This window comes from Tupaia chinensis, unplaced genomic scaffold (genome assembly GCF_000334495.1).
Source record: "Tupaia chinensis unplaced genomic scaffold, TupChi_1.0 Scaffold000272_1, whole genome shotgun sequence".
In the NCBI taxonomy this organism is placed as follows: domain Eukaryota; kingdom Metazoa; phylum Chordata; class Mammalia; order Scandentia; family Tupaiidae; genus Tupaia; species Tupaia belangeri.
The window spans coordinates 319,318-341,182 of NW_006159754.1; the positions used below are offsets into that span (position 1 = coordinate 319,318).

Consider the following 21,865-nt stretch of genomic DNA (forward strand, 5'->3'; position numbering starts at 1 on the left):
TCCTGCTGACTTAACCTCCACACCACATGCTGGCTCTATTTTGAGTATTTTTCCTGGGTATTTTTATTTAAAAATGTTCATTTTCTTCTGAATTGAGTATGCCGAATGGCATGCTGTACAGTGGTGATGCCATAGAAATGTTAATATACAGGGATTATGACCGCCTCTTTTCAGCTCGGTTCTCTACCCTGCTCCTGCCTCTCACACTAAACTGCCTTGTGTAGGCAACTCCTATTCTAGCATTTGATTTGGAGAGATTGAGTTACAATCAATTCAAGGACAGCTGGACAGGTAGGGAGGTGGGAGTGAACGTGAGTCTAGAGGAGAAATTGCAGACACTGTGCAGTGGGCCCCAAAGACCAAATATTCTCATCACAGTTTTGCCCATGCCACCCCAATTTAGAAGCAAATGCTGCTTGCAAAAAGGAACACTCCTTCAAAACTCTTTCCTTGAGCATCTTATTATTGGTCCACTGGTCTTGCCTGTCTGGAACTGCATCCATATTTAAGAAAGAACATTTGCCCTCATAGTCCTGCATGAAAGCTTTGGGGATTTTCCTTTCCTCCAAACACTTACCTGGCGGAGTTGGAACAACAGTGGAAGAGTCTGTTTTCACTCCATGAGCATGAATAGAATATGGTCGTGAGGCATTATTTTTAAAGACTATTTTGAGTATTTGACCTGGGTTGGCAAATATTAATGGACCTACGGAATACGAACAGGAAAATATGTGAGTAATTGTTATTTATTTTCAACTATGAGTCAACTGTCCTCTTAATTATTTGTACAGTGACTTATTCTTTCGCTTAACACACAGTCAAATGAAACAAGTAGATCATTGCTGATTTACTAAATGCGATATTTACCTGAGAACATTTAAATCATGTAAAATTTTAATAAGCTCCTTCTCTAGAAAACTAAACAACAGTTAATGCATAGGAAAACACCCCACTTAAGAATGGAAACTTTAATTTCTTTCTTGACCAGCCTCATCTTTAAAGACTTTTGTTCTCTTGTCCCTTCACCCTAGTGGAGAATTGGGAGGCACTGTGAGGCCTGTTTATTGGCCCAGGATAGTTTTCTCTCTCACAGACCAAAGGCCCCTTCATGTACTCTCTCCCCCTTCCATCCCACACCATGAACTGTAGATATATAATGTATTTTAAATCTTCTATATACTTTGAAACAGATTGAATTGGTAGTTCTAAACATTCTAGAATGGATGTTTTTGAGATAAAGTAAACAGTAAGAACTTTCCTCAAAGCTGAGTTGTGAGGACTAAAAGCAGAGCCCTGGTAGTACGCAAGAGGCGGGGAGATGTTAAAAGCTGGCTCCCCATGGCAGTTCCACTTTTACAAACACCATACTCATATTTATTTGCCCATTGAGTGTTTTCTTTTTTGTATATAATGACAGAACCTGGGGGGTCATATTGTGTTATTTATTGTATCTTTGTGTCTTCTGTCAGAATCTACGGAAAACAAACATCTTGCTATTGCTAAAGAAAGGTTCCCACTCAAAAACAGTGAGAACTGAATCACACAGCCTCCTTCCAGAGGTCACAAAGGGAGAAGTGCTAGAGGCCCATATGGAGCCAAGAAAAGCAAAACTTCTTCCTCGTCATGCGAAGTCATCCTATCAGGATCCCACATGAGGAAGTGGACGTAAGGACTCCAACAAGAATTGGGCATCTGGAAATGCCACGAGACTTCTGGATATGTCACATGGCCTACAGAAATGCTGTGTGACCCGCAGAAATGTCATGTGACCTATGGGAATGTCACATGACCTATGGAAATGCCGTGTGGCCTGTGATAATGCAGTGTGACTTCCAGAACTATTACCTGTAATACCTGGGAGTAACTTACAGGTTTTCTGGTAGGTTTATCAAGGATAGAGGAAAACATTTTAATTTTCCTCACTCTTGGACAGAAGATGAGGGAAGATTTTCAAATTTAAACAGAGTTCTTCCCCTCACTGTATTAAAGTTCCCTGGGCTTTGTTTTAATTTCATGAAATGATATCTAATTACTGCTGCTAAGGTTTCTTACAGATTTAGAATTCTTGAATTCTGATGGCAAGAAACCAGATTGTCTGAAACTGACCACATTCATTTCCTACAGTTTCATTAGTTTTCAGAAAACAATAATTAAGCCGATTCTTAAAAATGCCTGTCAGCAAACAAATTGGAATTATAGACACTTTTCTCTGTCAAGACGGAGGCTGACGATACCTCCCATGTGTATAGTAATCTCTAAAAGGCTGAGGAGAAAAAGAAAAACCCCACGTCAGTCTGAAGTGTATCGATACCTAGTATATCCAGATGTTTGTCACTTTCATTTCTTTTTGTTTGATTTGTGAATGTGGAATCATCATACTGACGATATACAACTTTCTTATATTTTGTCCCAAGGTATTCCAAATATAAGTTTGATGCGCTTTAAGGAAATGAAAATAAAAACAAAAAGCATGGTTATTAAATTAGACAAAGTACTTATATGGAAGATTGTCTTCTGTACTAGAGGCTGTTTTTATCTTAGTCATTTTTCTTTTTGAAAAATTTATTTGTGTAAGATGGTTGTATTTTCATTCTGTATGGGAAAGCCTATTTTCGGAATGAGAGTTTTAGTTTCGATGAGTGAATAAAGAGAGAGAAATCCAGTGAAAGAAATAAAATGATACAAAAAGAGTAAAACTAGTGTTTTCATTTGAAGTTCCCAGAAGATTAACCAGAAATAAATGAAGATAAATGAAAAAAATCTGATTCCAAATATCAAATGTAGCTGGAGTTATGATTATTATTCTTGTGGTGAAATCAAATGAATGGCATAAAAACGGGAAAAAAGAATACAAGAAGCATTATTTTTAAAAGTCAGAAAACGATAAAGGAAAGAAGTATGTAGATATTTAGAAAGATTTGAAGTCATTTGCACTTCAATATGTTACACACACACACACACACACACAGAGAAGATATTTAGAAAGTATACTAAACACCCATATCACAACCACGTACTCATTACACATATGCAATCATACTAAGCACAAGTAAACACATCCCACATACACATCAAGCACACATACATTTTGAAAGTACTTTATATCTGAATGGACCCTACTTCCCCCTCCACACCCTGCCCCCAACACACACAGACTGACAGGACAGGGGGAGAAGAAAGGGGAAGACCCTTTGCAATGAACTGCAAATGAACCCTTGGCAGTTAGAGACTGGAGCTATCACTGTACTTCTCTCTTTGTAAGTGGCTCAGTTCTTTTTGCCAATTCCTGCTAGGAACAAAATCCCACACGATTTCCTCAGCTGCAATGTAGAAAGTTTTCTCCTCCCGGTAGGTTGTTTGATCAGAGTCCGACTTGGGGCACTGCTTCACGTGGTACATATGTTTCATGCCTCCTAGGTAGTGCTCAGTTGTCATGCACACCACATTAAAATCTCCTGGAGAGAAATCAAAAAGACATATGTAAAGCTTTGGGTTTAGCTTTCTTTCCTCCACAAAATCACCTATAAGAGGTAACGCCCCAAAGAGATATAGTAAGATCGTTCATGCATTCGTTCGTGAAATCAACAGATATTTGTTGGGTAACCTCTGTGTGCCAGACGTATTTCTAAGCATTTGGTAAATGTCAGTGAACAAAACATTAGGTCATCAGAAAAGTCATGGCGTATTTTTCTTTTTGGAGAGATTTTCACTATAGGGCGCGTGCGCTCACCAGACAGATAGAGAGAGACTGCGGTTCGAGTCCTGGTCCTGAAAGCTTAAACACGACGGGTGCGTGTGCATGCGTGCCCAAAATCCCAAGAGGAGAATGGAGGAGAAGGGACTGCGGCATGGCCATTCCCCCCTGTGGGGTGATTTCTCGCTTTCTGTCTCTCTGTCTCTCTGGTGAGCGCACGCGCCCTATAGCAGAAACCTCTCAAAAAAAAAGAAAAGACTCTAAAAATTAAAGTGTAGCAGGGCACTGTTTGTATCCTGCACAAAGAGAATATTTAGTATATATGAAGGCAGTCCCTCTCCATACTTTCAGGCTGAAGGAGCACATCCACCACTCACCTGTGGTATCAGGTGTCATTAGAAGCGTCTCAGAGACATGGGGAAACACAGTTGCAATGTCCTTCCTTGATCCTAAGGAAACGAAGGTATTTCCTGAAAAATAAATCCCATGCAAATCTTTCTGTGATCCTACACTGAGAACATGCCATGAAACGGTGTCTCCCAAGCACATATCCAATCCTGGTAGATTTCCATACATGTATCCATTAATGGCTGCAAGACATTGTGGCAAGGGAAAGAATATTTTATTTCCTTGATATATTTTGAAAGTCAAGACAACAGTAATCATAAAGCACTTAATTCATGAAAAAATTGTAAATAAATTATTTACAACTTTCCCTTTCTCTATTGTTACTTAATCACTTCACAAAGAGCTATGATGACATTACAGACTTAGCGAATGGAAGAGCTATCAATAGATGATTCTTTGACGATAACACCCAAGTCAAACCCTTTGCTATAGAGTTGAGGAAACCAAGGCCAGAGAGCCAGAGACTTCTCCAACATCATTCAGTTAATGAACTGAACGTTAATGCCAGAGTCCAAGTCTCCAGATTCTAGACCGTTTCCCCCACTCTGCTGTATAATCTTCAAAACCAACTAGCCCGCCAACCACCTGCCTGTCCATCACCTCAATAAATACCCCTACTCTACAAAATTTGCAATACAGGGATACCTGACTTTTCTGTTTTACAGTTAGCAATAAATACAACAATGTATTACAATAAGAAGGTGTTGATACATATCTGATAGATTAAATTCAAGATAACCATTCTATTGGGTCATCAAAAAAGTCATGACGTATTTTTCTATTTTTTTAAGGCAAAAATGAGTCATGACGTTTCTGACGACCCAATAGTAGACAATATTTGTACTGGAAAATTATTTTAAAGGAAACATGAAATGTATTATCCAACCATGGCAGGAAAGTGTAAGTCTCTTCATCTATAATTCTTTAGAGCAAAAGACATTAAATAATTGTTTAATGTATTTATGTTTCAAGTTCAGTTTTCCCCTTACAGGACATCCTGTTAGATTCTTGGAAGTCTTCATTTTCTTTTCTCACTTCTTCAGGGTTGGTAGTAAATAGTCTGATATTTTTATCCAAAAGGTAACTTTCGTTTTCATCAAATATTGTGGCAAGCAGGAAAAATTCTTTGTCTACTCCTTTCTGTGGATGAAAATAGAAAAAGGAATAGACATGAAAAATAACCAGTCCATATTAAAAATCTAGTTAAGTAGTTGATCTGCCTAAAAATTAAATTGAATTAATTGAATTCCTGACTGTGAACATTTCCTGGAAAGGTAAAAATCCTAGTGTATGGCTTATCATAGAACTAAGAAGTGGCGATAAAGCTCTATAGCTTTTTTCATATAAAGCTTTTATTCTAGGGAACCTTACAACTAAACTTCATAAAGCTAATCTATATAATCCCAGGTGATGATAGCGGCTTCTCACATATAATGCTCTGTGAAAAATAAGTTAAATGAAGTATTTTCTATTCTAGAAAGTCTGAGTTTTAGTGTTTATAAATAAGCTAAATATATACATTATTTATCATTTAAAATAAAACATAAAAATATATGCACTCTAAGAATGATGAGACTACATAATACTTATTATATAGATGAATGCAAATATATAGTCACACTTTGGTATAAAATAAACATTTGATTAAACATATATTTATAGCTTTATAAGGTTTTCTTACATGAATTTTTAATATCAGTGCAAAAAACAACTTGGATATTAGTCATCTATGAGTGAGAATAAAGAGAAACTTATTTTCACATTTATTGAGCAACTACTCAATATGCCGGGCGAGGGGAACGAATTGTGGTTGTTATGCCAGAGAGGGATTGTGGTTGTTACAAAAAAATTAATAAAACCTTGTATATGCTTTCAAGGAACTTGAGGCAGGCCAGTAAAAATAATGATATAGGTAAGCATTTTAATAAAAAAAAATGCATGAGGAATGATGGTAATCTGCAAGAACTTCCACTAACTTTAGGTAGGGAATATTGCTCAAAGGAACGACTCCTCAGACTGAGTTTTAAAAATGGGTCTCCTGGAGTCAGGAGATGGCATAGTGGTTATGTTACTGGACTCCCACATGATTGACCATGGTTCATGTCTCAGACCTGGTGACTTGAAACTCACACCAAGCACGTGTGCATGCATGTCTAAGATCCTGGGAGGGGAATGGAAGAGAAGGGATTGTGGTGTGCCCATCCTCTCTCTCTCTCTCTCTTGCACGCGCGCGTGCGTGCTTGTGCACCCTAAGGCAAAAACTTTAAAAAAAAAAAGAGTCCCCTTTTGGCCAATAAAATAATGAGGGAAGGTCATTCTAAATATAAGGAAGAGAGGAAAATCAGAGATGTTATTGAGCGCCTTCCTCACAAGCTAATCCTGCCAGTCAGAACAAGCCAATTCTGCATTATGGGATAGGGAAAGGGGACATCCTGGGAGATTTGCCACAGTGCGATGTGCTGGCTTCTGAGACAACCAACCGTGGGGTGATTTTTATTGTGGGGCATGAGTGATATAGTCACAGTTGACAGGGCGGGATGTGGCCATATTACATGGCAGTCGGGGCAGGAGGTAGGCAGTGAAAGGAATCCAGGAAGAGATGATGGTTCCTAAAACAGGGCAGTAGTATTAGCACTGTGGTGATCACCGTCAGGTACAAAGGGGTTGGTGACGGATATTTCAGGTTTGGTGGAGTCATCAACCAAGAGCCAGATTTGGGAAAAAGAGGCTGACTCCGAGGAGGAAGGGATGGTAAGTGGCTATCCAGAAGGAGACGAAAGGTTAAAATAATTGGAGACATTTGTGGGACGTGCCAAGATGGGTGTTCATCCAGGAGAGGAAGACACAGACCCAGGTTTAGGAGAAAATAGAACTGGGAGAGATCAGCACACAGAAAGGGAAGCTGCTGGTTCCTGTGGGCCTGGGCATGGCCGTTTTTCTACAGTGCTGTCTTCGGCAGCCTCTGGCCCAGGCATTCCCGGGTGTAGGTCTCGTGACTCACCTGTTTGCCATCCTCTCCAAGACTTCCGCTTCTGCACACGAGCAGGGGCCCGACAAGGCCACTGTTGATGTCTTTCCTATCATTTACCGAGGAGTAGTAGAGCCGAGTCAAGCAGTCGGGATCCGTGGAGGTAGGACCCACACTTTCTGGAACTTCCCATGTATAAACAAAGGTCGTGTTGGGATTTACATGTGAAGAAGGTGGAGGCGTACCTAGCAAGGAATAAACATTTTTAAAATAGAACTTCAAATCGTAAGTACCTTAGTCTAGGCTGTGAGGTCTCTGAGAGCAAAGGGTGTACCTTGCTCACCTTGTAGCACCTTGGGTGATAGTTGAATGGGGACTGAAAGAATAACTGTCATACTAGTTATACAGAGCTGCTATGAAAAACATAGCATGTCAATTTTAGAAAGAGTTTTATTCGGGGTCTGACATTAGATGGTAGTACTTGGCTCTCTGGGGCCCTCCGCTGTGCTGTATTTACCTCCGTCACGGGTTCTGTAGAAGGAGCCTTCATTGCTTTTGTTGTACTGCAGTCCATGAGGCTGAATGCTGAGTGGCATGGTAGCATTGTTATAGAAAGTGACCACGATGACCCATCCTACCTCTGCCCAAATGACAGGGCCTAGAAACCAGCAGAGTGAGTAGTTAGTCCCTGGGTTTCCATCAAAGTGATTGTCAGGTTGCATTCCTCGGGTAAGGTTCTTTTAAGAAGAAATTTAGATACACCCAACCAGAAACAAGCATAAGTATACGAGTTCTAGATGATTCAAGGTCTTATAAACTCACTTTGGATCATATGAAAACACTCATCACATTGGATTTACAGAGACAAAAGAATGTAGTTAAAATTACTTGGTCAATCCATGTATTGTTTTCATAAGGTTATAAGAGTATAACTAAAATCTTTCAAAGTATGAGTTGGCGAATACTGCTTTAGCTATGTGGAATATATATAAATGGTATTTATAATCTTGCAAGATATGAATACAATTTACCAAGGACTCCCAAGTGTTCTTCTCTTTCCTTTAGTGTTTGGAAGGAAGCATCTGTGTATCCACGGAAAACTAGTTTTGCATAATCTCCTCCAATTCTAGTAGGACCTTGTTCAAAATATGTCTGGGAAATGCTGTGCAGAGAGAGCAGATACACGCGGAACTTTCATATTTATGGCGATCATGTGAAAATAAAGCAAATACCCACCTACATATGTTTTAAAAATATTTATAATTTAGGCCAGCAGGGGACACAGAGGCTGGCTTCAAGTTTCAAGTCCTGGACCCGGTGACTTGAAAATCATGCCACGTGCATATGCATGTGCATGCATGCCCCAAATCCTGAGAGGAGAATAGAGGAGGGGGCATTGCAGCCTGGGTATCCCCCCCAGGGGTGATTGTTTTCACTTTTCTGTCTCTCTGCAACTCTCCAGTGAGCACAAGTGCCTTATGCAAAAGCCAAAGCAACAACAAAAAAATTGTGATTTATTTCTGATTATAGAAGTAATGCATACTCATTGTAAAAAAGATGAAAAATAAGAAAAGACACAACAAAGAAAATTAAAATCGTCATACTCTCACCATCTCTTTTAATCACTGTCAATATTTTCTACAGTCTTTTGTCTATGTATATATGTATAATTATCTGTGTTTATCTAGCTAGTCACTTACTACAAATTTTTTGTAATAAAAATTAGAAAGACATTATGTTTGATTATTTCCAGGTAAGTAATAATAAATATTGATATTTTTACAGTTATTTTATTTAACTTTTATTTATTTATTTAAATTTGACCAGAGAGGGACAGAGAGAGAAAGTGAGAGAGCAAGCCAAGTCTGGGACTCAAACTGCAGTCAGCCATGTGAGAGTCTAGCGTCCTTAACCACCAGACCACCTGCCGACCCAAAGCTTTTAAAACAACTATTTGCTATAATATTAAGTCATCGGGAAAGTTGCCATGTATTTTTCTGTTTTTCTATGGAAAAATGTGGCATGACTTTCCCAACGACCCAATATTAGGAAGTATCATTCTGCTCTTTTCTACTACGATTTTTTTTAAAAAAGGAACCCCATGAGAAAAAAGTACTCCCTAACAGCACAGTGGTGAGCCTGCTGTGCCAAGACATCGCAGAAATTCAAAATGAAAGAGCTATTCATACTTCCTTTAATCAATATAAAATGAAATAGAGTGTCATGCTGAATCTAATTTTTACTCTTAAGTTCAGCTATCCTTCTGACAATTAATACATGGTTTACATGACACAGATCGAAACATGTCTTGAGCTTAAAATGTAAGAAAAGGAAACATTCATTTGTAATATTCTAAGCTTTCTCAATTTTTCTGTGAGTGAATTAGAAAAAAGTAAATACCATGGAACGCATATTTTGTGGGTTTTAGACCATAGTCTCTTCTGACATATGACTTTCATTTAATAGACACGAAAAATCAAATTTCCCATAGTCTTCAAATTGATAAATGCACTTAACACCTGGACTATCAGAAAAGCTTTCTGTCCACCTTTACATGCAGATGCCTTGGTAATATATTTTAGTCTTAGTTTCTGTTCATTAAAATAACAATTGCTAGTGTATTCTTAGGTGTTATTGAGCAAATAATACTTATAGAATACGATTTAAGGAGATAACATAAAATTATTTTGTTATGCTTTCAGATCTTAGCAGCAGAGTATAAGTTACACATGAAGAATTTTTTTTTTAATTTTTTTGTAAAACTGCTACTGGTTGACATTGTTCACTATATGGTTAATTATCTTATAAGTATAAAATAAATTCTTTAAAAAATTGAGTGCTAGAAGAAAGATGAGCAGTATGCTTTTCTTTACATTAGCTGCCATTTAGAGAAGAATTTTGTGTAACTATGATCCTTAGCATCAATATTTTCCAATTATTCATTATTTTCCTCTCTTTATTATCTTTGTTGTTGTTTTATAGTTTTGTCATAAGGCAACTGTGCTTCACTGGAAAAAGGTAGAAAGAGGGAAAATGAGAAATCACCCCCTGGGGGGAGGGCCATGCTGCCAACCCTCCTCCTTCATTCTCCTCTGGGGATTTTGGGTACACATGCACACTCGCCTGGCATGTTTCTCAAGTCACTGGGTTCAGGACTCAAACTGCAGAGTTAGCCTTGTGGGATCCAGTGCCTTAACCACCATACCACCTGCTGGCATCTATCAGTTTCTTTTAATTATGAGATGCCTAAGTCTTTTTCAGAAGTAGCGAAGATGGAAATTTTCAGTTATTTTATTTAACCACAAGTATTTTAACTGGTGAATCATTACCTGTCAGGCTCTGTTAAATTCGTTTGAGTGAATAAGTTTACACCCGATGGAGCATATTTCCAAAGAACTTCCTGAGCAGCAATATAGTAATGAATAACACGTGTCCCGACAACATTTGTGGAAGGCTTTTGGCAATTCCCTACGCTGAATAAGGCCTGCATACTCTCTGAAAAACAAAAAATTCAATTAGAAAATATTGTTAAAATATTAAAGGTTTTTTCTTAGTTCTTATCATTTTTTATTTTTGAGAGAGAGAGTTTTATTTTGTTTTGTTTTTGCTATAGGGTGCATGGACTCACCAGAGAGACAGAGAGAGACAGAGAGAGAGAGAGAGAGAGAAAGTGAGAAATCACCCTCCCTCCGGGGAAGATGGCCATGCCATAATCCTTTCTCCTCCATTCTCCTTTCAGGATTTTAGGCACGCATGCACGTGCACTTGGCATGAGTTTTAAGCCATCAGGTCCAGGACTTGAACCATGGTTGACTATGTAGGAGTTCAGCAATGTAACCATTATGCCATCTGCTGGTTCTAGTTCATATCTATTTTTAGTTTTAGCAAACAACATGAAAACGTTTCCTTTCTTTGATAAATTTGATGTATTTTATTTATGGAAGCTATATAAAAACCTAAAATACATGAAATAAATACAAGAATCAGGTCACAGAGATGAACATCAAAGGACTTAATAATAAACCCTTTAATAATTAATAACCAGTATTGGGCCAATTTCTGGATGAAGATAACATTTGCCTATGAGAGAAGTTGAGAGTTTATTTGGCCAAAACAGCTTGCCTCATGGATTTGAAATGATTACCACTAGTCACTAAGGAGAGTTATTTGGTTTATGAGATTAACTACTTGGCAGGCTGGAGTAAGGTCAAGGCAGGTATATTTCCATGAGGGCAATAATCCATGCTATGATTTCAGAGCCCTCTTGGTAGAATTGCAAGTCAGTATAGACATTTTAGAAAGCAACATTCATTCAAATTAAAAGCTTATTTATTGTATACTTTCACTTTTTTTTCTCTTTCTTTTTTTTTTTAAGAGAGGTTTTTGCTACAGGGCACGTGCACTCACCAGAAAGACAGAGAGAGACAGAGAGACAGAAAGTGAGAAATCACCCTTCAGGGGGATGACCATGCCACAATCCCTTCTCTTCCATTCTCCTCTCGGGATCTTGGGCACACACACACAAGCGCCCGGTGTGTTTAAGCCACTGGGTCTGGGACTCGAACTGTGGTCAACTACATGAGAATCCAGCAACATAGCCATTACACTGTTGGCTCCTATACTTTCACTTCTTGATAGTAGCCAAAAGAAATGTTTACACATACATGAAAAGACATATAATAATACTGCTAATAAACAAAAAAAGTGGAAACAATTTTAACAGTAGACAAATGGTTAAATAAGAGACTACCAAAAATATGGAAAATTATATAACAGTTAGAAAGAATGTAGGAAGTATATAGCAAATGTCATGGGAAAAGACTTTAATATGATGTAGGACAAAGCAAGCAGCAGACTATCATTCACATACGTGGTGCAATCTACCTATGTAAAACAAAACACAGTTGTAATTACTACTAAAAATAAGAAAAAGAAGAAAGAGAGAAAGAAAGAGAGAGAAAGAAAGAAGAAAAAAAGAAAGAAAGAAAGAAAGAAAGGAAGGAAGGAAGGAAGGAAGGAAGGAATGGTTTGAATAAATTTTAAAAATGAAAACAAAAAACAAAAACCTAGGGGGACATAGAAGAAGAAATACAGCAGAAAGCTATGGTCCACCATCCAGGTAGCTTTGAGAATCTTTTTCTCTGTGTCTGGGGTTGACCCTAGTCTTCCTGCTCAGATGAAATAGTAAGACCTGGCTTGAGGATACCATCTGAAACAAGGTAAAGAGGAAGAGTGGGTGAATACACATTTTAATCTGAAAATTCTCAGTGACAACCACTTTATCATTGAATTTGGTCATTGAGTTAACCACGTGTGGTTCATTTTCACACAGCTCTGGGAGCCTGTGGAACCCTCAGGATTATTGCAAGGATCACAGGTTAAGGAATATAAAAGTTTCTTGTAAAACCCTATATACCTTTTAGGGTTTGCCATCAAGGGAAGAATGTCAAGGACATGAGTTCCAGCCTGGTCCTCATCACTGACCATTTCCAAAAGAAATCATGTCACCTCCCTAGACATCAGTACTTCATTTATAAAATAGATGTTTGTAATAGATTGTAATCTTGGCTGTTCTCTACCTCTGTACTGTATAAAAGTAATAAATCCTACCATGTGTCTCACAGCTCAGCATCCACTCCCCGGGTCCCTTGGCCACCATGAAGGCATCTTCCATGGAGGCAGGGAAGACCACGATGGTATCCTTTCTGTGATTCCGAGAGATCAGAGTCTGTCCATGGAGATAGATGGAGTGCACGTCATCTGCACCTCCCATGCCAATAAAATACCATTTGACCCTGTGTTCTACACACATGGTGAGATTGGGCAGGTTTCCATAAATATATCCGTTTATCGCTGAAAACAAACATATAGTAATCTGCAAAGCACAGTAGAGCAAGGTCACATCGTAAAACTTCTACGCACTTCCTCTTTATGTAAACACCACAGTGTCCACATTGATCTCACACATTATGACATTTGATTTGCATTTCACAAAAAAGCAAAGTCGCACACATTGCATATCATGAGAAGAGAAGGGAGGGAGCACAAAGGATTAGGTGCAAGAAGCAGAAAAGTAAGCGGAAGGGCAGGAGTAGTGAAGAGGGGTGATGAATACAAAGAAACTAAGTTCTTAGGGCCGGCAGGTGATGTGGTGGTTAACGGTGGTGGATTCTCACATGGCCAACCATGGTTTGAATCCCAGACCTGGCAGCTTGCTTTCTCACTTACCCTCTTCCTCTCACTCTCTCTCTCTCTCTCTCTTGCTCTGTCCCTCCCTGGTCAAATGAAAATAAATAAATAAAGTTAAATAAAATAATTCCTTTAAAAAAAGCAACTAAATTCTTTAAGGAAGAAAGCAAAAATAAAAATAATTGAAATTATGAAAGTATCTTTTCTAAAATATTCTGTAGGATAAAAACACATTGCATAAAATATTTGGTCAGTTGCGTCTTTGGATGGCAGGTACATCTGGCATGCTCAGACTGACTGAGGAACAACGCCCATGATCTTCTCTACAGATCCAGCATCATTGAGCAACATGTTACTGCCATGCCACTGGACTGGCCCTTTACCATCTACTGTTAATCACTATCAGAATCTACAGAACTAATGTGTATATCAAACTTTGCTTGCTATAAAATTTCGGAAACGATATGTTTGATGGTGTCTTCAGCTAGACTGGTATGCAGTGTATTCGTGCTGGGAAGATGCCTTTTGTATGCTGCAAAGATGTGCAGTGATGAAATATAAACAAAACAAATAACATGGGGAAAAAAGGGCAAAAATAAAATAAAAAGGTTGAGAACTTTTTTTTTTTTTTTAAGAGAGAGATTTTTGCTGTAGGGCACAAGTGCTCACTGAAGACACAGAGAGAGAAACAGAGACAGAAAACAAAAAATCAATCCCCGGGTGGACGGCCACACTACAATCCCTTCTTGTCCATTCTCCTCTTGGGATCATGGATATGCAAGTACACGTGCCCAGCATGAGTTTAAGCCACCGGGTCCAGGACTCAAACTGCAGTTGGCTATGTGGGAGTCTAGCAATGTCACCATTTTGCCATCTGCTGGTCTCACATCCAGCATGATTTCAAGTCACTGGGTCCAGGACTTGAACTGCAGTTGGCCATGTGGGAGTCCAGCAACATAACCATCATGCCACCTGCTGGTCCTAAGATTGAGGAGTTAAAAAAAAATTATGAAACAGGAAGGATTTACTAAATGACATACGTATCCACAAGTATAACCTGAGTAAAAAACTAAAAAATATGAACTAAATAAACTTAAACAAACAAAAAAAATCAGTAAATAGGACCATAGAAATTAGAATTACAGGATATTACCAATGAGAAAGTTTTTTAAAAATCTTACAGTACATCTTCATGCTCTCCTCAAAGCCGGGATCACTAGTATTAAGTGTTTTAACATTTTCATCTCTATACCAGCTATTGTTTTCATTAATTATATGAAACAACATCACATAAGACCTGTCGATATTTTTTTCATCGTCTCCATTCAATGTCCCTAAAAAAAAGAAAAATATTCTTATTTTTCATTTACTTAATAACCAGAACTATTGTTAAGAATATCAACTATTTTCATTAGAAAATGTTAATTGTTACAGCACATGAAAGAGGTACTTTTATGATATGATTATAAAAATAACTTTAGAAAGCACTGTATCTCTCTCTATATATACATATGTATATGAAAATTAAAGAATCCATACTCATCTTTACTTCAAACCAGTAACTTTCTGGAGTATCCACATCTGATCACCATTATCATATGAGACTGTTCTGTGTACAAAGTCTCAACATTTGTGCTTCTTTGAATCCTGCACAACTCCAGTTCTTATCTATCAATTCATTTATTTATGCTTCTAGTCAACAAATATGGATTGATCATTTGTAATGTGTTAGGTACTACAGTGAGTGCTGAGTTCATAACTATAAATGAGACAGATTTCCACCCTTGCAGAGCTTACAATCGAAGGCAGAAGTTATCAAGATATAAGAAATCCAATAGTGTTTTAACATTTTCATCTCTATACCAGCTATTGTTTTCATTAATTATATGAAACAACATCACATAAGACCTGTCGATATTTTTTTCATCGTCTCCATTCAATGTCCCTAAAAAAAGAAAAATATTCTTATTTTTCATTTACTTAATAACCAGAACTATTGTTAAGAATATCAACTATTTTCATTAGAAAATGTTAATTGTTACAGCACATGAAAGAGGTACTTTTATGATATGATTATAAAAATAACTTTAGAAAGCACTGTATCTCTCTCTATATATACATATGTATATGAAAATTAAAGAATCCATACTCATCTTTACTTCAAACCAGTAACTTTCTGGAGTATCCACATCTGATCACCATTATCATATGAGACTGTTCTGTGTACAAAGTCTCAACATTTGTGCTTCTTTGAATCCTGCACAACTCCAGTTCTTATCTATCAATTCATTTATTTATGCTTCTAGTCAACAAATATGGATTGATCATTTGTAATGTGTTAGGTACTACAGTGAGTGCTGAGTTCATAACTATAAATGAGACAGATTTCCACCCTTGCAGAGCTTACAATCGAAGGCAGAAGTTATCAAGATATAAGAAATCCAATACGGCATGTGAAGGTCTATGGTAGGAAGGGGCAGAGTGCCAGGGAGTCAGCTAAGTGAATCTTAGGTGTGGAAAGGTTTCCTGTAGGCAACGGCACCTTGGTTGATATGGAAAAGATGAGTAGGAGTTTGCTAGGCTATGTCTAAAGAGAAGTTTCCAGGTAGCAATGAACAGAAAAAGAGGATGTGCTTATGGTAAGAACAATCGGCAGCCATTGAAAGCTTGTAAGCAAAGGACTGACAGGGCCAGGTTGGCCTCTCAGAATTAACCTCTCCCCTCACCCCCGAAGACAGAAAGCTGAGTGGAGATGAACTAAAAGATGAAGCTCTAGAGGCTGATGGCATAGATTCAAGACTGTTGCAGGCATTTTGGCAAAAAGATGGGGGTGGCCTGAACTAGATTAGGGTTCGTGGAGCTGGAGAGAAGTGAGCTGATCTGGCAATGCCTAGGAAGTAGAACTGGCAGGACCTGATTGATGGGACGTGGTCAGTAGGGGATGAGGGAGAAGGAAGTATAATAATAATATCCACATGGGAGATGATGGGGCCATCCCCTGTGGCAACCCAGATGGAAGGGAGAGATTCAGGGCAGCAAGAGATTTCTGTTTTGGAACATGATGAGATTGAGGCACCAGCAGCACACCCACATGGAGACACTAAGCTGCCAAGCCTCCTTATCAGTAAATGAGTTTGAACTGACATGATAGAGTTTACACAATGCATTTAGATGGAAGCAAATTGCCTGGGATAGGTAAGATCACTCTGTGAGCTTGGATTGAATGAAAGAAAAAAGTGTCTAGCACAGTGGAAATAAAATGAACATAAATACAACATAATGTGATCTATATAATAGATGTAAAACATCATATTCTATACAATTATTATCAGCCTCAAATATTTCATATCAGCCTTACATTTGAAACCTCAGGGCATAAGTCAGAATCATAGTAAATGAGAAATTCCTGATGACAGTTCACATACGTGCCTTTGAGAATACAAAGTATTGTTATCCCGGGAGAAAGTTTGGAAATAATCAGACTAAATATGCCAAAGTGTAGACCCTCGCTCTGTATCTCACGATCATGCAGTCGAGCTCCTTGCAAGTTTGAGAAGGGTAAAGAGCTCTTCAAAAGTTGGTCAAATAGTTACCGCCAAGGAATGTACTTTGTGACCTTGGGACTACCTGCGTGTGCTATAGGAAATGATCATTGTTAAAATATTTTTGACAGGGAGCTGTTTGTTGACTTAAAGTTTTACATTTCAATTACAGTAGGAACTTAAATTTGCTAATTAACTTTATAATTAATCTAGTGCTGTCACCTTAGAGATCGTGTTCAAACAAACCAAATCAGAGTACAAAAATGGTATTTCCTTGCACACTAGAAACTGATCAGTAAATCTTCCTGCTTGTAAGACTGATTTTTGCTATAACATAAATTGAGGTTTCTTAAGGACTCATCTTAAAACATGAGCATACGAAGAGAATCCTGCAAGACACAGATGTCAAGGAAAGCAACTTGCAAAGATCAGACAGACTGCCTTGCAGCCACCCTCCCACCCTGATTCAGCCCTCCGTCAGAGGGAAAGGAGGCAGTGATTGTGTGAAGATGGCTAAAGTGAAGTTCTCCGAGTTTGACTACCATCTAGTGACCAACCTGCATTATTGAACTGTGGGTTGGATTTAGGATCGCCATCTAGTGCCAAGACGCAAGTTACATTTTTGACTACAAAGAGAATCAAGATCAAGACAGGAAAACAGAGCTCCTCTGACAGCAAAATTCCTCTAGGGAAAAACCCATGCACTTTGGTTGCTTCTGTTACTACAATGAGATTTTAAAAATAGTTTACCTCTTTTGCAAGTTTCTATTGGTCCAATAAGTCCTGAAGACACATCATTTACAGTGTCTACATGGGAGTGGTACATCCTTGTCACGCAGTTACTGTCATTGGAGGCAGGCCCCTGATTTTCGTCTACATACCACCTGTAAGTATACTGTTTCCCTGGCTTAATGTGGTCATCCACCCTTTGCAGGCCCGTGGTATTATCAGGGTACAGAGCACCTAGAAGACATATTCAGCACTGTAGTTACAGTATTTGAAATGTGACTCATAACTTTCTTCATTAACCCATAGATGTGCATTAATTTGTATTTTTTTATACAAAGTCTACGTTTCTTTTCCCCTCCACCCTGCCTCCAGTGTCCCAAAACCCCTGTTAGTTGGATTCCACCAGAAGGCTCAGCTGGGTCACAGTTTCTAAACTAAATTAGAATGAGGCAGGCAGTGTATCCATGGAATGATGGATTCAAAACATATTTATTTTGTATTTCCTATGTGCCCAGATCTCAGATACAGAGGTGACCTCTGGACTCATGAGTTGCCATCCATATTTTCTTCATGGCCAGTCAGATTTAGAGCAGGGCATCAAGAAACATCCATGTTACCTCCAAGTGGCACACTGCAGTCTGTAGGTGGCGCTCTGCATGGCTTGGATTACTTTGAACCATGCATTACCGCGGTTTGGGAATTCACTCTCCTTTCTTCTCTGGCTAGCGTTTTGCCTTAGAACCCTACCACTTGTGGCTGGGAGCCTACAACTATGGATAAAATTCCTTCATTCAATAAAAGATTTAGAAGTATGAGCGACCTTCTAGTCTCTATCCATGTTTTCTATCTTTACTTTGGGACTCCCTTGCTCCATAAGAACATGAAAAAATTTACTGACACGTGACTGAGTGGTTTCTGTATGGTTTCCCTGTCCTACTGCTCATCAGGAGCTACCTTTGGACCTGGTCCAATTTCTCCTGAGTCTGTCTCAATCCAGAGGATTAATTCAGGGCTGGTTTCTAACTTCCTTCTCATGCTGCAAGAGAATCATTAAATCTCAATCTAAGTCTTGAATGTTGATTTTAAAATTGCAAAAACAAACTTTTGTTAATCCTTATTTGATGATATGTTTATGATATATAGCGTTTTATGAAATATGATCATTGCAAAACGATCGTGTGACATGGCAAAACTATTATAATGCAGAATGGAATTTCCAGTGTCCTGTATTTTCATAGAGCGTTTATTGGAAGGACCACCCATCCTATAGATGGTACTTAGAGATAGTACTCATCCTATAGATGCCACTTGGACTAACAAAGTTTTTAAAAGATTTATGCCAACTTTTCTAACCCTGTCTTGTAGCTGTGACTATAGATGTGTAGAAGGGAATGTTCTGTCTGGAAAGTGGTGATTATTATCATTTTTTTTTTACACAGATGTTTTCTAAGAGAGTATTATTTATCTATGAGGCAACAGAAATGAGATGGGGGCAGAACAGGATTTCTGCCAACCTGACACTTAGCACAAGCGTATCTTCAACAGTGAGGGAGACATGTATTTTCTTTCCTAGGAATTGCACAAGGGCTGCCACTCATTCAAGATGAAAAGTTGGAAAGGACCATCTTGGGCATAAACATTAAAGGCATCAGAAGTAAGAGTCTGTAGTCACTCCAGACTGGCCCTATCTCATTAAGATGACCAATTCATGATTACCTTGCTTTTCCTGAGGCATTGTGCTCATACACTCCATGAGTAGGAACTCAGGAATGTAAGGAAAGGGGATCGCTTACCTTCATTTTCTTTCGTGTAACTGAGTCCATGAGGGTGCCAACTGTAGACTCTTGAAGCATTATTTTTTACATGTACATACACACAGTCTCCAGTCTCTGCTTTAATTACTGGACCTAAAAGTCCTAACCAAGATGGTTTTGGAATGACCTGTTGGAATGTATCATCGGTATACTGAAAATACAAAGCCTTTTTGAAAACTGGCTTCTTCCTAAATTGACCTATTTGGGACTGAAACATTCTGGAAAAAATAAACAAAGAAAGAGAACACTTGAACCAATTTTGACTGGAAAGAAAAAAAAGTCTTAAATCAATGAAAACTGGTAGTAAGAAGCTTTATAGCATGATTTTGACTGACAAAGCCCAGATGCTGGAGGATGTGAGAAGAGAGTCACAGAAGGTGTAGACAAGAAGAATGTTGAAATATTGGATGAAAAGATCAAATGCAAATGGAGCAAGCATTATCTGTGACATTTTTAATTTAAAAAACATACAGAACTCTGAACTGAACAACATACAGGTTTGTAACCTCACTCTAAGATTACTTTAATTCTCAAGCATTAGATCACTTTCCATGATTTAAGATCGTTTATACACTTAAATGGGTTTGTGGATCTGTTGTAGCGTTGGAGTGTTTCAGTCAAAAACTATAATAAATCAGAACTGCACTCATAATCTCTGTGTCCACTGCTCCTAATTATCTGGAAAAAAAAATCAAGAATATGGCTCCACTCAGACAGAAGGGAAAGTGTTATTTTACACCTTGAGTATCATGTAAGCATTATCAGTGATATACACAGGATCAGAGATGCTCAGTGCCAGTAATCTTGGGAAAGGATAATTTCTTATTAATATCTGTCTCCCATATCATGCATATCCTAAGCAAGTAAGCAAATGAAGTAGTTCTAATGACATATAAGAGGGGTCTTCAAAATTTCATGGAAAACAAGTATTTTGGAAAAATGATGCATGAATTTCAAATCTCTACCTATAGATCTATGCATGGGTTTCAAATCTATATCTGTCTATAGATCTATGCATGGGTTTCAAATATATATCTCTATCGATAGATATTACTTGTGCTTGGCAGAGAAAGAGAGAAGGAAAGTGAGAAATCACCCCTCTGGGGGATGGCTGCTCCACAATCTTCTCCTCCGGTCTTCTCTCTGGATTTTGGGCATGTGCACACACAAACCTGGCATGATTTTCAAGCCACTGTGTCTGGTACTTGAATCACACAGTCAGCCACGTGGGATCCAGCGCCACCTGCTGGCCCTCAAAAATAATTTTGCACCAAAATAGAACTCATCCTTGAAGTACATTTTCCATGAACTTTTTGAAGTCCTCACATATATGCCTTTAAAGTGTCAGTCATGAGAAACTCTGCATTGGCTTTTTACCAACAACTAAAAATGACTAATTTTGCTTCTGATAGTAACTTTTTAAATGCAGAGTCATTACTTACGGATCTTCTGACAAAGGCTTTCCACTGAGCACGTTTTTACCAGAAGGAGCATAATTCCAAGAGGTTTCTTTGATGGCTATGTAGTAATGCCTTTCTTTTGCCCATCCTGAAGAACTCATCAAAAACAGAAAACTCAGTGGGAAAAGAGCGTTCATTTTCAAATCCTGAGCTTAGAAAAGCTAACTGACTAGAGTTGCCCTTCCTTTTATGATTGAGGCTTTCTTCCTTTATTTGCCCACTTATAAAAAGTAGGTTGCATAAGAGTTCATCAGCTGCCTTCATCTACATATATGTCCTTCCCATTCTAAATGTATTTGGTTTTCATTCGTCATGCCAGGTGAAATATTGCACACCCCGAGGGAACACTGATTCTAGGCCTAGTGAATGCTGCCAGTGCAGCTGCTAGTGAGCGGCGAAGGCTGCCCATTGTTCCTTTACCTATTGTAACCTATTGGAAGAATAGCTTTCCGTCCAGTCTCCAGCCTCTATTTTCTCACTATTCTAGTCTATTCTATGTAGCACTCCCATATTATTTTATCTTTTTATTCCCCTTGTTTTTGAGAGGGATCTTTGCTATAGGGCATGTGTGCTCACCAGAGAGACAGAGATGGGAGGTGAGAAATCACCCTCTCGGGGGGGGGATGGCCATGCCACAATCCCTTCTCCTTCATTTTCCTCTAGGGATTTTTGGCAAGCATGCATGTGAATCTGGTATGATTTTTAACCCACTGGTCTGGGATTCGAACCATGGTCAACTAAGTGGGAGTCCAGCAACATAACCACTACGCCATCTGCTGGTCCCTAAACTATTTTTCTTGGAAGGTTACTTTTATCAAGTTATTCCCCAGATGATAATTTAAATTCCTTATCATTTAATGTGTTCTTTAAATCATTCTCAAGTTCCTTGATATTTAAGGCAATCCATAACCCAGTTTCAATCTGATAGTCCAAGTTGTCCCCATGCCCCACTTACAGGATCCCTTCCCTTTGGGGAGGTGACTGTCAGGGACACAGTGTGAGGAGGGGGAACTGCATGAACCCTGGAATGACTTTAGGTTCACCTCTTCACTATTACTTAC

The 21,865-nt window shown here is 38.5% G+C and overlaps 1 protein-coding gene across 1 annotated transcript in view; it reads right to left on the bottom strand.

Annotated features, from left to right (window-relative positions):
• LOC102473681 (ceruloplasmin) overlaps positions 1-20,941 on the bottom strand; it is a 36,155-nt gene extending 15,214 nt beyond the window's left edge. The window contains exons 1-14 of the mRNA XM_006149718.2: positions 20,787-20,941; positions 19,324-19,562; positions 17,552-17,764; positions 14,441-14,593; positions 12,681-12,923; positions 10,400-10,565; positions 8,102-8,232; positions 7,588-7,728; positions 7,104-7,315; positions 5,092-5,242; positions 4,072-4,284; positions 3,248-3,455; positions 2,312-2,439; positions 578-706 (exon numbers count right to left, since the gene is read on the bottom strand). Coding sequence (XP_006149780.1) covers positions 578-706; positions 2,312-2,439; positions 3,248-3,455; positions 4,072-4,284; positions 5,092-5,242; positions 7,104-7,315; positions 7,588-7,728; positions 8,102-8,232; positions 10,400-10,565; positions 12,681-12,923; positions 14,441-14,593; positions 17,552-17,764; positions 19,324-19,562; positions 20,787-20,941 — 2,482 coding nt within the window. The remainder of the gene's footprint in view (positions 1-577; positions 707-2,311; positions 2,440-3,247; positions 3,456-4,071; positions 4,285-5,091; positions 5,243-7,103; positions 7,316-7,587; positions 7,729-8,101; positions 8,233-10,399; positions 10,566-12,680; positions 12,924-14,440; positions 14,594-17,551; positions 17,765-19,323; positions 19,563-20,786) is intronic.
• Positions 20,942-21,865: the final 924 nt, after the last annotated feature.